Genomic DNA, 15696 nt, shown 5'->3' on the forward strand with positions numbered 1-15696 from the left:
GGGAGGAGAAATGTCTCCCCCCCTTGGGACTTTAAGTCACCGCCCAAGACTCCCAATGGGGTGGGTCTAAGGTCCCAACATCTAGGGGCTCCAAAATAGACTTAGTTGGACCCAAACCTGCCCAAGGGGGGATCCAACTAGGTTGAGCATGCACACAATTTAAAAATAATAAAAAATAAAAACAAAAATAAAAAGTACTCAAAAATGTCTCATACACCCGCTAAAAGCCCAAACAAATCCTAACAAGCCTCTTGAGCTAATATTTGAATCCGTGGGCAAAAAATGAATAAACCTAAAATATAAAATTTTAAGCTACAAAATTTCCAAAAAAAACAAAACAAATATCTAAATTCTTAAAAACTTATTTCCGAACAAAAAATAATATCAAACATGCTCAAAATAAATTCTAAAATCTGAAAATGGTTCAAGTTAAACGGGAGAGGGTTCAAGCGGCCAGACTCGGGTTTTTGACACATCTTCATCCAACTTGCCCAAATGCACTGCATCATGAAACCTATTAGGGTTGGAGTGAAAATTGTTACCCTACTTCTTAGGATGAGATCAATGGGCCATTTAAACATTTTCTCTTTCATCATCCTTACAACTCGATCGGATCTCCTGCCTTCTCACTCAAGGAGCAAACAACCCCTGAATGTGAAGTGGATTCACATTGCGAACAAAAATGAATAAAGTTTTCATGCACAATTTCCTTCCTCTAATCTCCACTTCTAGTGAAGCCGTAGGCTATACGACCCTAATTTGAGCAAAAGATAATTATCCTAGGGTTTTGGTTGCTTGATCTGCCCTGATGACCAAGACAAAAAAAAGAATGGATTCCATAGTTCAATTGGCAAACCTAGAAGTTGTTGACAGATCAGAGTCATTTGCATTGCATCTTCAAAACACTTAGAGAACAATTTCTTTTAGAAAACGAGCCAAGGTCAACTCGTTCAACTCGCTTATCAGCACTTTTTGCAGCAAAGGATATGCACACCCGAGACCAAAGGGGTTTGGCATAGTGGGATGGGGCCTAGACCATTTGACAGGCACTCTAGGTTCAAATCCCATGGATGTCACCCCCTGTCTAAGCCGAAGCTTGTCGACTCCCTGGGGTCAAGGGGTAAGCCCTCAGAGTTTTACGCGGACATGGACATAGACCGTTAGTAAGGCAAGCTGAGCCAGTGTGGCTAGGTCTCTGTGCCTGGGGCGGTTTCTCCGAGTAAAAAAAAAAGGATGCACACCCGAGTACCGGATTCATATCCTTGAACTTGGACACTTTTAAGCCAACCCACCTAGTCAGGTGTGTGGAGCTGGCTGTGCAACCATATTTGGTGGCACAGTGAATAAGCCATATTTGGGTTTTACTCAGTAGAAGAATACCTGGACCTGATCAAAAGGTTGAGCCATGAAGGGCTTGATTCAATTTCCAAGCAAAATACTTGGGATCAAACTTGATAAGAAGGGCTTGACGTTGGCTTTGGGTGTTGGCACTCTGCCAAGAACCATTGTTTGAGAGTGAGATTGCCTTGTGGATTGTGCACAATTTTATGACTTCATGCATCGTCCTTTTTGAAAACTGCCCTAAGACCTAACCCAAACATCAATAAGATTTTTTTTTAAATGCAAGCTGGGGTTAGGCAGACCTCTACCAGTTAATTATACAACTATACCATTGGGTTTCGAGCCTACGACATCCCAACATAAGGTGACGTGCACTGGCTGCTCCTACCAGACAACCGAGGCCCCCGTTGGTAGAAACATCGATAAGATGCCCAGTAGATGTTACGTCTGTTTGGGAGCCTGCAGTTTAGCACTGCATTGTGGTTTCATGAATTGAGAAAGCAAGGAGTCCATAGACATTACAACATTTTGCATTTTGGGTGGCAGAGATGCAACTACCAGCTCAAACAGGTCGGATTGAGGCTGGATCCTGCCAGATCTGAATCCAAATTCAAAATAAAAATGGTATATCCAAAGCCAAATCTAAAATGCAAGTGATAAATACTGGATCCGGAAAAATATAGAAAAAAGCAAGCTATTTACATGCAAAATATGTAGGATTTTGATTCAGATAAATTCTAGATCCTACTTAAAATATTTATCCGAATCTGAAAGTCATCTGACTGAATATATCTGAATCCAATCCAATGCACATTCAGATCTTACTTAAAGGATCCAATAAACGATATAACACATTGGACTCGGATAGGATATCCAATCATATCATATCTAATCCATTTCAGCCCTAGATGGAACCACGGGCACATAAAAAATGGTGGTTGATTACCAAAACCCTGCCAACGCATGCCATGCGCTCCTCCCCGACTCCAAGTTTTTCCTCGTTTCTCTCTCCCATTCGGATATGCCCCCAACCTCATCTTCTCCTCATTGACGTCTGTCACCAAGGTGTAAATGGATGCAGGTCCTGATATACATATTATTTTAGTTTGGATAATTTTTTTATTTTGGGTCATTATAATCCATATTGGATCTCAATAATTGATTCATATCCTATTTTAGTAGTTTAGTAAAATTAGTATTTGCTTTGTTGAAGGGTTTACCTAAATTACTTGAGATTGTAATATCACATGATTCAAAATTCATTTTCTAGGAAATAAATCTTGTAAAATCACATCTATGAGGTCTGATCTACAAACAAAAACTCAATAATTATATACCTTCAAAAACACCAAATATTAACCCATCTGAATGATATTAACTTTGACATGATGTAGACCACAAAAACATTTGGACAGGGGCGGAGCCAGAAATCTAAACTAGGGTGGGCACAAACACACTATAAAAAAATATTTACTAATAAATTATACTAATCATATATTTAAAAAAATCAAATAATTATTGTAAAGCTTACTTTTGCCAATTTTTTATATCGATGAAATTAATGATGAGCCTGATTGATGTAGTCTTATAGAACCTTTTGATAAATGAAGTCCCAAGTTCTTACCAAGTATGTAATAACAATCTACTGTTTACATTGTACAAATATTTGAATGGCCAAATTACCTCCATAAAAGTGTAGCTATATGAAAGTCCAACACAAATCACGCAAAGAAAAAAAAACCTAAGACCATAACAGAATTAAACATGCAGTCATGAATGTTACTAATTGAAAAACACAAAGAAAACCATAAAATCCCAAACATAAATAAAAAATAAAATCAACATTATTGCTAATTGAAAAGAAAAACAAAGCGAAAACCTAAATCCTAACAAAAGTCATAGATCTCTCATCTATGCTAATTTATTTAAAAAACTCCTAAATTTCTAACCAAAACTAAGCACTCATTATTGATGGTAATTGATAAAAAAGAACCCCACTCACATAAAAACCCCAAAACTATAATTAAAGATTTATGACATAAAAAGAACAAATCAAAATCCTAATTTCTATAAACATCATACATTATGCACTTATGTTAATTGATAAAAAAACATTTAATATTCTAACCAAAATTAAATCACATAATATTCATGGATTCTTACCGAATGCTAATTAAAAAAATAGAAAAACCTTAAAACAATAACCAAACATTTGTCATTCTAAAAATATTAAATCAAAACCCTAAATCCTAACAAACATCATACATAGATATGCTAATAGAGAAAAAAACCAAAGTAAATATTTATGACATTTTTTTGAATGAAAATATTTATGTCATTTGAAAAACTAAAATAAATAATGTATATCTTAAAAAATCAAAGATTTAAGGAGTACATGACCAAAATCAAGCACTCATTAATGGAATCATGATTATTGATAATTGAAAATAAAAATAGCAAAAAAAAACTAAACCTTTAATTAAATATTCATGTCATTTGAAAAAATCCAAATTATTATCCTAAATCTTAAAGTAAATTATAGATTTATGCTAATTGAAAAAAAAATAATATTCTAACCAAAATCAAGCATTTATTATTCATGTCTAATGCTAATTAAAAAAACCTTAAAACACCAATCAAACTTTAATGTTATTAAAAAAATTAAATCAAATACCTCAACCCTAACAAACATTAAACATTATGCTAATTGAAAAAAATACAGAACTATTAGGATCAAAATCAAAACCTTATCAAGAATTTATCCACTATTCATGAAATCCTTAAAAATATGAAAACAACTAAGAAGAAGAAGACCTGGCCACCGAGCCACCAGGATGTGCATCTGAGAAGGCACTCGATGTCAGACAGCCAGAGGCAGCTCGGCAGAGAGAGAGAGAGAGAGAGAGAGAGGTCGGGGTCGGGGTCGGGGTCGCGGTCGCGGTCGGGAGGGGGGAGGGCACGATGAAAGCATTGGGTCAGGGCAGGTGAGCAACAACCTACTTTCTAATAAAGGGTTATGGTGGACGCTGCCACCCAGACCCAACGTTTGACATGACCGTCACCCCCTAGTGGGAAAATTTCTGGGTCAGGGTGAGCATGTGCCCAACTTGACCCTAAAGTTGCTCAGCCCCTCCAATTGGATCACAAGGAATAGTACTAGTAGTTTTTTTTTTTTTATATCATCCTGGCACACCCAATAAAAAATATAGACCACGTGTTGGCATGCCATTTGTTGACAAATCTTTTGAAGTCCCCTTACTCACATAGTACACTCAACTTTAATCTTGTGGCAAGGGATGTTTATTTTGGACGCTTAGCACTAGCAGTCAGCTTTGCTTCACATGCCTATGACCCCCAATGGATTGAAACCTTGACAACCCGTCTAGTGGTCAAGGCCCCCTTCACTGTGCCAAACCCTTCGGGGCATCCTTTCCGCAATGTTATACAACAAATCCAAAGGGTGTAACTAGGGATGGCAGTGGACCGGGGGAAAGTGGGGCCCGGCCTCACCCCGTTTGGACCGGGGATGAAGGGTATGAAACGGGGACGAAGGCGGGGATGGACGTACACTTTTCTCCGCCCCGACCCATCCCCGCCACGATCCAGTCCCCATCACTTTTCCCTGCAATATCCGCGCCCCGCCTCATCCCCGTTTGAACCGGGGATGGAGGACATGAAACGGGGATGAAGGCGGGGGTGGAGGTTAAAATCCATTCCGGCCGGGGATGGAGGCAGGGATGGAGGTTCTAATCTTGAGGCGGGGCGGGGGTGGAGACTTTGTCCCCCGCCCCGCCGCCCCACTGTCATCCCTAGGTGTAACTGACATACTACAGAACTAAGCAACTTCAGAATGTCATCCTTGAAAACTCCATTGTTTTTCAACTGGAACCACTGTGGGGGTCACTCGCGTGGCCAGAAGGATGGTTGTGAAGGCGTTGAGATGAAGAAGCCGGATCAAACCCTGAGGGTGTATGTGCCCGAAGCTTTCGAAGGTGGATCACTTAAGGCAGGATGGTTGCGGGCCCCACCCAGGGTTTGCCTAGCTGGGGGGTGGGGCGGGGCGGGGCGGGTCTTCTAAGTGGCCCAGTTCTCGGCAAGGGTTCCTCGTTGTTAGAAAAAAAAATAGAACTACCGGGAGGAATGTTCAAACCATAGTAAAAAAATCTTGCAATGTTTTTAAAAAATCTCATTTTTTTAAGATAAAATCTTGAACCTGATCCTCTGATCTGCTCCTGTCCTCGATTCAAACACCCCCCTTAATTGTCCCAAAAGGGTTTGGTGCAGTGGGATGGGGCCCAGGCTGCTAGACAAGCAGTCTAAGTTCAAATCTCATGGGCGTCACTCCTTGTGCAAGCCGAAGAGTGGTGACTCCCCGGAGAGAAGGGGTAAGTCAACCGAGTTTTACGCTGCCAGGACATTGACCATAAATATGACTAGGTCTCTGTTCTTGAGGGCAGTTTCTCCAAGTAAAAAAAAAAAAAAAATCCCTCTTAATGAATCAATGGTGCTGATTCAACACATCAACAATGTGGGGGCCATCACCACATAAAAATTAAAAAATGCACGGGCAGAACCATCCAAGTTGAGAGAGGTAAGAGGCAAAAGCCCATCTGAGCATCTTGAATTATTATATAGAGCCAAGGCAGCTAGGTCATCAGGGACGCTACACAAACTGAACCCAGTGACAGAATCAGCCCTTTTCTTCTCTCTTCTACATGCAAACAAAGAACACCCTGTTGTTACTGCACCCCCATGTCATAATAATTGAAGGATGGGAAAGATACAAAAGTGAAGAGGCCAGAACAGATTTGATATTGATAGGGAGGACATTTCGTAAACGGAAATGCCCTCCGTATAACCCAAAGGGGTACTCCATCTCCGTACCACCAAGATTTGTTGTTGATATTGTAAAAAACACCAATGATGGTGATTTTGAATATCACTTAGGGGAATACTTGTCATTTGGAAGGTTGCTGAATTGGCTCCTTTTGCTGCTCCCTGTGGATTAGCCTAATGGGTAGGCCACGCTTGGGGACTGGGAACGGGCCGTACTGTATCCCACCCTCGGTGCATACAATATCCCACCTGTAAGAGAGAGAGAGAGAGAGAGAGAGAGAGAGAGAGAGGTGTTAGCTGGTTCATCCATCCAAAATCTTCCACTAAATACAAAATTTTGAGTTTTTAAAGAAATTCTTGAGGAAATGTTGATATGTATACATAAATTTTAAGAATATGCAAAAAAAAAAAATGTGAAAGTATTACAAGAAACATAAATAAAATAAGAACGTATAAAATATTGCATTAATTAATGGGATCATATCATGATATAACCTATGAAAACTAACCATCTGAATACATCTATCTATGTGGTCAGATTGAGTCCATAAAGCTATAACCTATGAAAACTTACCAAATATTATATATATATATATATATATATATAAAGAGAGATGGAGAGAGTAGTTTTGTTTGAAAACTAGTATTATATTAGTTCCCAAAGCACTCTCACCACACCCATGTGGCAGCATGAGAATAAAGATTGCCTTTAGATGCTATCGTTATCATATATTTCATATAAATTTCTGTTTTTTTGTGGGATAGATTGGATCTATAAAATTCATTACGAGCATGATTAAAGATACCTGAATCTCAGTGTCAAATGGTGTAGTAGTACCCTCATCTCTAGTTTGGCGAGCTCATTCCCAGGGCAAGAGTGGATTCCATTCCCAAACCCCAAAAACGTGTTGGGCTTAGGTGGGACCTACAAGCACCAATATCAGGTGTATAAAATTTTAATAAAAGATAAAAATATGAGAAACTGGACAATAATCATATGATGGGAATTCCTCCACCATCTGTATGGTTAGCTTAGACATAAAAAAAGAAAAAGAAAAATGCAAGCACTAATTAATAAGAAAATAATGGCAGACCTCAAATCTCGAAGGATCAAATTTCTGTGGGTCAGTGAAGTAATCTGCACTGTGGTGGATGTTTCTGAAGAGGGGGAGAACCTTCCAACCTTTGGGGATAAGGTATCCATGAAGTTCCACATCCTCTACTGCCTCTCTGAATGTGAATGATAGCACACTAGCCATCCTCATAGTCTCTTGAATCACCTGCAACAAGCTATTTTAGTTTAGGGATACATGTGGGTCATCTCCTATCCAAACCCACTAAGGGTGTCAGATCTTAGGTCCATAGATCGACTTCCGGCCATCGGACCGGAAATCCATGAATGTATGTATCTTTGGGGACCTCAAATTTGAGGATCATGAGATTCACCATTTTGGGAAAATGTTGGATCTGATGTGGTCCTCATGTTAGATTTTAGCCTTGATCCACATGTCTGTGGATACGTCCATTAGGGGTGTCAACGGGTCCGGTTTACCTACCCAGACCAAACCCTATAGGGTCCGGGTATGATGACAAATAAGAAGACCCGATTAAGATCCAGGTCCGGACCCGAAGGTCTGATTAATACATGGGCCTGTGTATAGTTTGTGAAATTTTATACCAGACCCAGGCTTGACCCGAGTTCCGATTAAGACCCGCAATTTTTCAATGTAAAAATGATAAAAATATTTTTTTACTGGGTTCAGGTCTGGTTCATGTTGTTCTTTTGGAGTCCAGGTATGGCTTTTCTTATAGTTGATCAGATTAGACTCGAGTCCGGACCCGATACCATTTCCAAAAATCTGGTTCAAGTCTGGTTTCACCTGGGTCCAAACCAAACCCGACCCGTTGACACCCCAAACGCCATGCATTCAAACCTTATGTCATCCCCCATCTCCATACCCCTCTTAAATCTGATGATACAAGTTGTTTTGATCAAATTTGACCTTATAGATGGATTCAGCATGGATGATTTAATAAGAATCGGTACTTGGATTGTAATTTTTTAACAAAAGAATGTGATTTTTTAAATCACAAAGTTTTGTTATTTTGTCAACCACTGATTTTTTTAATAGCCAAAATATCCTGCACACAAGTTAGATTTCAGCAATCTAAATGCCCATCTTCACTAAATGACTGATGTGCATGGAATTTGACACCTATTTACTATCATTTTTTTTTATTTAAATTCTATGCACTAGATGGCGTAGACTTTTTTTAATTTAAAATAATTCGAAGAAATTAATGATATCCAGATCTCGTTACCCTGGTGGTAAGGGGCATCCTCATGGTATCTTCCCACGTCAATCCCCTGTTTTCTCTCTCCAAGTCTCGTCTGATACCATCGTGTTCTCTCTGCAAAAATTGATCCAAGCATGAGTGCTCTCTTTCCCTCTCTATAAATGTATATGATTTCTTAACTGAGATTTATGTACCGTGACGGACTCAAGGACTAAAGGGTAGTCGTGAAGGTACTTGAGGATCCATGTAAGAACACTGGCCGTAGTGTCCTGAGCAGCGAACAGTAGACCGATTATGTTGTCAAGAATCTGGGCGTCCGAGAGTTCTAGAAGCTTCTCGTCCTCCCACCCCAGTAGGGTTCCCAGCAGCCCACCACCCTGCTGCCTCTTCTCCCCCCCTTCCTCCTCCCTGCTCCTCCTCCTCCTCTCTATCTTCTGCCTGAGTATCTGGCTGAGCTCTTCCCTTGCCTGCAAGCACTCGAGAATAGAACATAAACTTAGCATCAAAGTTAAGGTTCACATGTTCAAGGCTAGGTCAAGCTGCGCTCGATCGATGAGAGCAAATCAGGTGATCGGCCAAATCATTTTAATAAAGTGATCTGACATCCTCACCGTCCATTTCTTCTATCTCACGGTATCTTGTCAGATCACCTGACCAGCTCTCCGGCTGGATGACATGTTTAGAGCAGGACTTATTGAGCGTGGTCAACTTGATGCCCAGCCCATGGTCTGTTGCTACATTAATCAGAACTCATTTGATGCTTGTATGGCTGAAGGTCAGGTTCATGCTTGATGGCTAGGCAGGCGCCTACGACCAATTTGGATTTTACTCGAAATAATCAATAACAAATTGCTTGAAAGTCACACCTTTATAAAGGCCTCTCTTTCTCCCTCTTTATTGGGATGGTGACTTTTTTGTCACCCAAAATTTGTTTTTTTATATATATAAACTGGTATGAACCAAGATTTTCATAAGTTTTTTTACAAATCTAAACCTTCAGATTTATTAGGTGTGGTCTATTTTCTAAGAATCGACTATTGAATCATCGTATCTGATAAAAGAAATGTGAACTTTTTATGCTTTATGAAAATTTTGAGCCCTTGATTTTTAAGTCTTAAAAGATCGTTCTTATACATCATAATCGGATGATCTAAGAGTCTCTTTTTATAAAAATCATGCATTTAAATCGCCGTACAGTAAGATTTAAAAAATAAATAAAAAAAACTTATGAAAATCTCAATGCATCCCAGTTCACATATTTCACTGGTTTTCATATTTTAGTTACCTATATATATATATATATATATATATATATATATATAAAAGAAAAGTGGTAGCGCCTACCAACTTTTTAACCTATGACAAGCAAACAAGTATTTTTGAGTTGTTTTTGTAAATCTGACCTTGCAATGTGTTTGGCATGATCAATTTGCCAAAAAAAGACACTTTGATCATGTTTTTTTATAAAAAACCTGATTTTTTAAGCCTTCAATATTTATGAAAATCTTAAACCGTCATTTTTTAAACGTTATAAAAACCTCCCAGAATATGGAAATCAGACTAACCAAGAGTTCATTTTCTATAAAATCAAACATGTAAGACATATTTGTACGATCAAATTTAAGTAAAAGCATGAAAAAATCTTCAAAAACCTGATAGGTTGGCGGTAAGTCAAAAAGTGTATATATATATATACATATATTCAAGGTGCTACATCTTCTATTTGTCAACGCTATACAGCACCAAGTTTGCCTGAGAACATGTGGTAGAGTTTTCACCACCTCTTGTTTACAGCCAAAGTGATGACAGATGGTACCCATAAAAGAAGGGCCTTTCATCATCAGATTAAGCTTAAAAGTAACTCAGTCATCTATTTAGGTGGAATATATCATCAACCCAAAAGGGTTGCTTGTAACAGTTTAATTTGGTCATCTAAAGGCCAAATATCAGGAGACAAAAAAGTCCCTCTCGTGATGGCAGGCTGCACTTTAGTTGTTTTAGCCAGAGACTAGTCTATTCGCCATCTTTTGCCTTATTCACACACACACACACACACACACACACAAATGCATACATCGACTGCAATCCAACAGTTTAGGGTCCAAAATCCCATGATCCATTCACAACCACCATTTATGGGTTAAGGTTGTCTCCATATATGGCAACCCACTTGCATCCTTCACTTATGGGCTAATATAGTTAAATCTACCATAAGTTTAGGCCAACAGATTGAATCTAACATTCTAACTGAATCGATCAGAAAATGTCACAAGTACTCTATGTGTAATTGTATAATCTCTCTCTCTCTCTCTCTCTCTCTCTCTAGGGTTGAATATAAGACAGTTTTTTATTCTTTCCTTTTGCCCTAACTATCACATCAACGCGCATCCCCCTTTTAGTAAGGGAAGGAATGTCGATATTTTTGGACAAATTGAATGAAACGATTGGTCTTTCTCTGTCCGGTTGCCTAATGCATGCTGCCACAAGGAGCTAAAAGAGTGAGGGGTGCATAATAACCTTGATTGCTTTGCGAAATGAAGTTCCTGGGAGATTCAGAGCCATGGAATTGTAGCCTTTCTCCAGGCACTTATACAGTGATCTGATATGCTCGGCTTCTTCTAGTTCTTCGCACTGCCCAAATATTGCAATCATGGCTACATTGAAAGATAGCTGTAGAAAAAAAAGAAAAGAAAATTTTACATGGTTTATATTATAAAATATTAACACTATATACGTATATATATACATTCTAACATAGAAGGCATGCCAGTTTTGTTTCTAAACCTCCTAAACTGCTTGCGTGAAAGGGCCACAAGGAATGAGAAGTTAAATGACATCACTTATCATGAAAATTTAAGCTCACATATAGGAACAAGTAGGCAAAGTTTTTTTTTTTTTTATAACGAAGGATCCTCGCCGAAGCAAGAGAAAACCCTGAGTGCAGCCCCACGACCACCCTGCCTTAAGTGACCCACCTCTGAAAGAAGGAAAAGTAGAATTAAGCACCAACCTTTTTCATTTGATGGAAAGTATTGATGTTGGTGTCATTCCATGAGTCCATAAGAGACATCACATGCTGCTCTATCTCACAAACCAAACCTTTTATTGCACGAGGAAGGAGGGATGCCTGCACCAACTTTCTCAGCCTCACATGGTACTCCCCCTGCTGGAAAAACAGAGCCTGTGGGCCGATCATCCTTTCCTTGCTAGCAGGGAATGTTGGCTTGAACAGATGGGCTTGGCTCACCAACACCCGTCTTGCTGCCTCTGGGTGAGAAATCATTACACAAGGACATCCCAATATATGGGTCTTGAATATGTCACCATACCTACAGGGAAAAAAGTACCACATGTAACATATATTCTGCTCGAGCTTTTCTGAGTCTCTTCAATATACACACATACATTGAAACAAAAAAAGAACCACACATCCAAAAAAAAGTTAATAAAAAAGGAAACACAATCTCAAAACCCAAAAATCCAAAAGCTCATATATGATTTATATTCTTTAAAACCCAATAATTAAAGGAAAAATACTTTAAAAGAATCAAAGAAGGCCCATTTATACACCAAGAATGCATGAACATTCAAAAGCAGAGTAGAAGACGCACGAAATGAAGGAAAACATCTCTCTCTCTCTCTCTCTCTCTCTCTCTCTCTGTGTGTGTGTGTGTGTGTGTGTGTGTGTGTGTGTAGTGATGAAGGTTGGTAGTTTGGACTACCTTTTCAGCTTGCTTGCATAGAAAGTATTTGGATCCTGTGAGTAGAGCTTCAGGGTCTCCCCTATATATGGCCACCCCATGGAACCTGGGGGCAAACGCTTGTTCCCCTTTGAATGCCATAGCCTCACAAAGTAGATCAGCAGAGAGGAGAGAAGAATTGCAAAGAGAACATAGAAATGCATGGCGAGAGAGAGAGAGAGAGAGAGAGAGAATGAGTCCTTATGGTAGATGAGGATAGTGCTTAAATAGAGGGTTGTTGATGAGTAAGTAGGAAATTAATGTAGGACATGCGTCGAGCTTCTCTTGATAACACTTTGTCTCTGCCTGTGAGAGTCATGAAGGAATTGGCAACTTATAAAGAGGACAATTCGATTTGCACGTGACTCCTAACACGTGGGAGTTTTGCCCATGAATTTCCGTTCTCTGCATATAATGGTTTGGCTTAGAGTTGATTGGCTTTATGTAAGAGTGCGAGCAAGCTTCTACTGGCCTTTCTTTTTTATAGGCACGCTGGGGTTAGACAAAACCCCACCAGTTATACAACTTACCATTGGGTTTTGAACTTGTAACCTCCCAACACAAGGGCCCCCAAAGGGGTCAGTGTAGTTGGAGCGGGCCTCGGCTGCCACACCACTAGTCGGGGTTCGATTCCTGCAGGCGCTACACTCTTGCATAAGCAGAAGCCCAGCTTAGGTCCTTGGGGGCGAAGATCCTAGACACGGTTTTTTATGACCCCGAGGATGTAGACTAATTAAGTCTCTGCATCTCGGGCTGTGGTTTTACCATGTAAAACATGAAAAAAAAACTTTCAAACACAAGGTGATATCCACTAACAGCTCTTACCTAGGGATGATAGTGGACCGGGGGAAAGCGGCCCCGTCCTGCCTTGCCCCGTTTGAACCGGGGATGAAGGGTATGAAACAGGGATGGAAGCGGGGACAAAGATTAAAATCCATCTTTGTTCAGGGATGGAGGCGGGGATGGACTTACACTTTTCACTGCCTAGCCCCGCCCCGCCCCATCCCCAGTCCTTCTAAAGGATGGCAATAGACTACGGGGAAATGGGGCTCTGCACCGCCTCATCCCCGTTTGAACCGGGGATGGAGGACATGAAACGGTGATGAAGGCGGGGGTGGAGGTTAAAATCCATCCCCGTGCGGGGATGGAGGCGGGGATGGAGGTTCTAATCTTGAGATGGGGCGGGGGTGGAGACCCTGTCCCCCCGCCCCAGTCCATTGCCATCCCTATTCTTACCAAACAAGTGGAGCCCCGGTTGATATATAACTTTAACTGGCTCATGACTTGGACAAATGTATTTTTATTTATTACGATATTATTAAAGAGTAATAAAAATTATCAAAAATATTTAAATAATGACCATATGAGTCCGTGTCCATATTAGCGTGTCATAAAAAGGGACACATGGCCCAAATAGCGTGTCTGTGTGATATAGATTGAACTTAGTGGCATCGTCCTATTTTGTGGTCAAAGTGGTACTCTGACTAGCTAGTATAATTAAAAAAACCTAAGGCTGATAATTACACATACTTCACTTTTTATTGACATGTATAACAACTATGTCATGCTCAAGATTGAACAGGGTTTTTTGCTCTAAAGTGTATATCATGGTCAAGCTTACCTATATGTTGATGGCTACCACAATGACATGGTGCCCATCTCACACTAGGCTGTCTATCATTTTGGGCTCATACAATATGATACAAGATCCAGCACATTGTATTAGTTTCTCAATACAAAAACTCATGCATGTGACTTCCATGCTCTTGCTAACCACTCCTTTTGCATTATTATATATATATATTGAGGGTCCTTATAACTTTTGAATAATTGGTAGGTGATGCCACAGAGCATCATATAAGTAACACGTAACACGTTGAACTAACAAGGATATTATAAAACTAATAAAATTACAACTCACATATTCTTCAAGTGTAACCTAATCACTCATTTGACATGTTTGATCACCATTGGTTCTTTATTGTTTTTTTTTTCACGTACTCTCTTATTCATCAATGAATCAACAGATATTGACCAACAATATCTCTCCTAATTTGTATGTGGAATATAAAAGGAAGAGTAGCAAGATGGATGCCATGATCACTTGTAGATCCAATTGAATGTGTTTTCTTTAGAAAGTCGCAAGGTAACCCTGGATTGAGGACAAAACCACCCAACTTTAAGGGTCTCGATAAAGAAATGGCAGCACCCATGCACCAGCAGGATTCGATTCAAGGCCTTCAGCTTGACACATGACGCCTTTGACCATGTGAGTAACTGCCGCGGTGGTGATTGTGCAAGTTGAATTTGTGTAAAATTAATGGACATATACATGTCAAGATTGAAGAGGTGAGGGTTGAGTGGTTCAATTAAGGGGTTAATAAATTCCAAAAAATAACCCTATTTTACGACAAAAATGATGTATTTTTTGAAATGACTTATAATTATTGAAATTTGTCCAATGTCTAAATTCACAAATTTATGATTGTAAAAAGATATTTTTATCATTCACACAAGTAAATTTTCTCTAGATATGCAATCTTTCTCTAAAATATCTAAATATGCAGATTTTCTCTTAAATATGTGAATTTTATTATACACATTTGCGAATGTCATGTGTGTGTGTGTTTTATGCAATTTTATTAAAAAAAGGCTCTCACATTTTAGAGACATTCCACTACAAGAAAAATGGTCATTAGCGATGGAAGTTTGCGATGAATTTTTTTCGTCGCAACTTTGCGACAGATTAACGAGAGAAACAAATCCGTTGCTAAAATCCATAATATTTACGAAAATAGTGACGAAAAAACCTCCGTCGCCAAATCCGTCGCTACTTAGCGATGGCTATTTTTTGTCGCAATACCCGCGGTATTTAGCGACGGATTGGGTGACGAAAGTTTTTCCGTCGCCACTTAGCGACGACGTTAGCGACAGAAATATTTCGCCGCTAACTGGTCATGTACATTTGCGACGAAAGTTGACCGTCACAAAATTCATCGCTAAATTTCTCGTAAATCCCTAATCAGAACTCTTCTTTCTCTTTCCTGTTTCGTCTCTCCCGCCCGACGCATTCCCTCGGTCACCGCCCTCTCCCGCCCGACGCATTCCTCCGGCCGCCGCCCTCTTCCACCCGACACACTCACCGACCCGCCGCCCGTCGCTCCCCGGTCCACCACCCATCCCGCCCCCGACCCATCGCGCCCCATAACGCCGCCCGTCGCCCCCCGCTCGACGTGTCACAGGTAAGTGCTTCATTCTTTTTTTCTGGCAGGGGGGGCTCCCCCCTACCTCGTTGTTTTTTTCCGGTAGGGGGAGGGGGCTCATTTTTTTTTCTGGCAGGGGGTCGCCCCCTGCCTCATTTTTTATTTTCGGCAGGGGGGATTGCCTCCCTGCTTTTCTGACAGGGGTCACCCCCTGCCTCTTTTTCTTTTCCGGCAGGGGGTCGCCCCCGTGCCCCATTTTTTTTCCGGCAGGGGGTCGC

General features: G+C 40.2%; 1 protein-coding gene across 1 annotated transcript; it reads right to left on the reverse strand.

Annotated features, from left to right (window-relative positions):
* Positions 1–5933: 5933 nt before the first annotated feature.
* On the reverse strand, positions 5934–12522 carry LOC149821359 (abscisic acid 8'-hydroxylase 2-like). The gene is made up of 8 exons (XM_089983722.1): positions 12198–12522; positions 11486–11804; positions 10993–11145; positions 8670–8942; positions 8500–8589; positions 7272–7457; positions 6984–7102; positions 5934–6426 (listed from the first exon to the last, which is right to left on the reverse strand). Exons 1-8 carry the CDS (start codon positions 12377–12379, stop codon positions 6300–6302), a joined length of 1449 nt encoding a protein of 482 aa, XP_089839848.1. The 5' UTR covers positions 12380–12522; the 3' UTR covers positions 5934–6299.
* Positions 12523–15696: the final 3174 nt, after the last annotated feature.

This window comes from Nuphar pumila, chromosome 12 (assembly GCF_984573655.1).
Source record: "Nuphar pumila chromosome 12, dmNupPumi1.hap1.1, whole genome shotgun sequence".
Taxonomy (NCBI): domain Eukaryota; kingdom Viridiplantae; phylum Streptophyta; class Magnoliopsida; order Nymphaeales; family Nymphaeaceae; genus Nuphar; species Nuphar pumila.

Excerpts from the sequence above, each read along its gene's own strand:
- LOC149821359 (XM_089983722.1), bottom strand. The coding sequence starts at position 12,379 with ATGCATTTCTATGTTCTCTTTGCAATTCTTCTCTCCTCTCTGCTGATC. Across the intron at positions 11,146-11,485 it reads CTTTCCATCAAATGAAAAAG|CTATCTTTCAATGTAGCCAT; the intron begins GTTGGTGCTTAA and ends TTTTTTCTACAG. Across the intron at positions 7,458-8,499 it reads GGATGCCCCTTACCACCAGG|GTGATTCAAGAGACTATGAG; the intron begins GTAACGAGATCT and ends AGCTTGTTGCAG.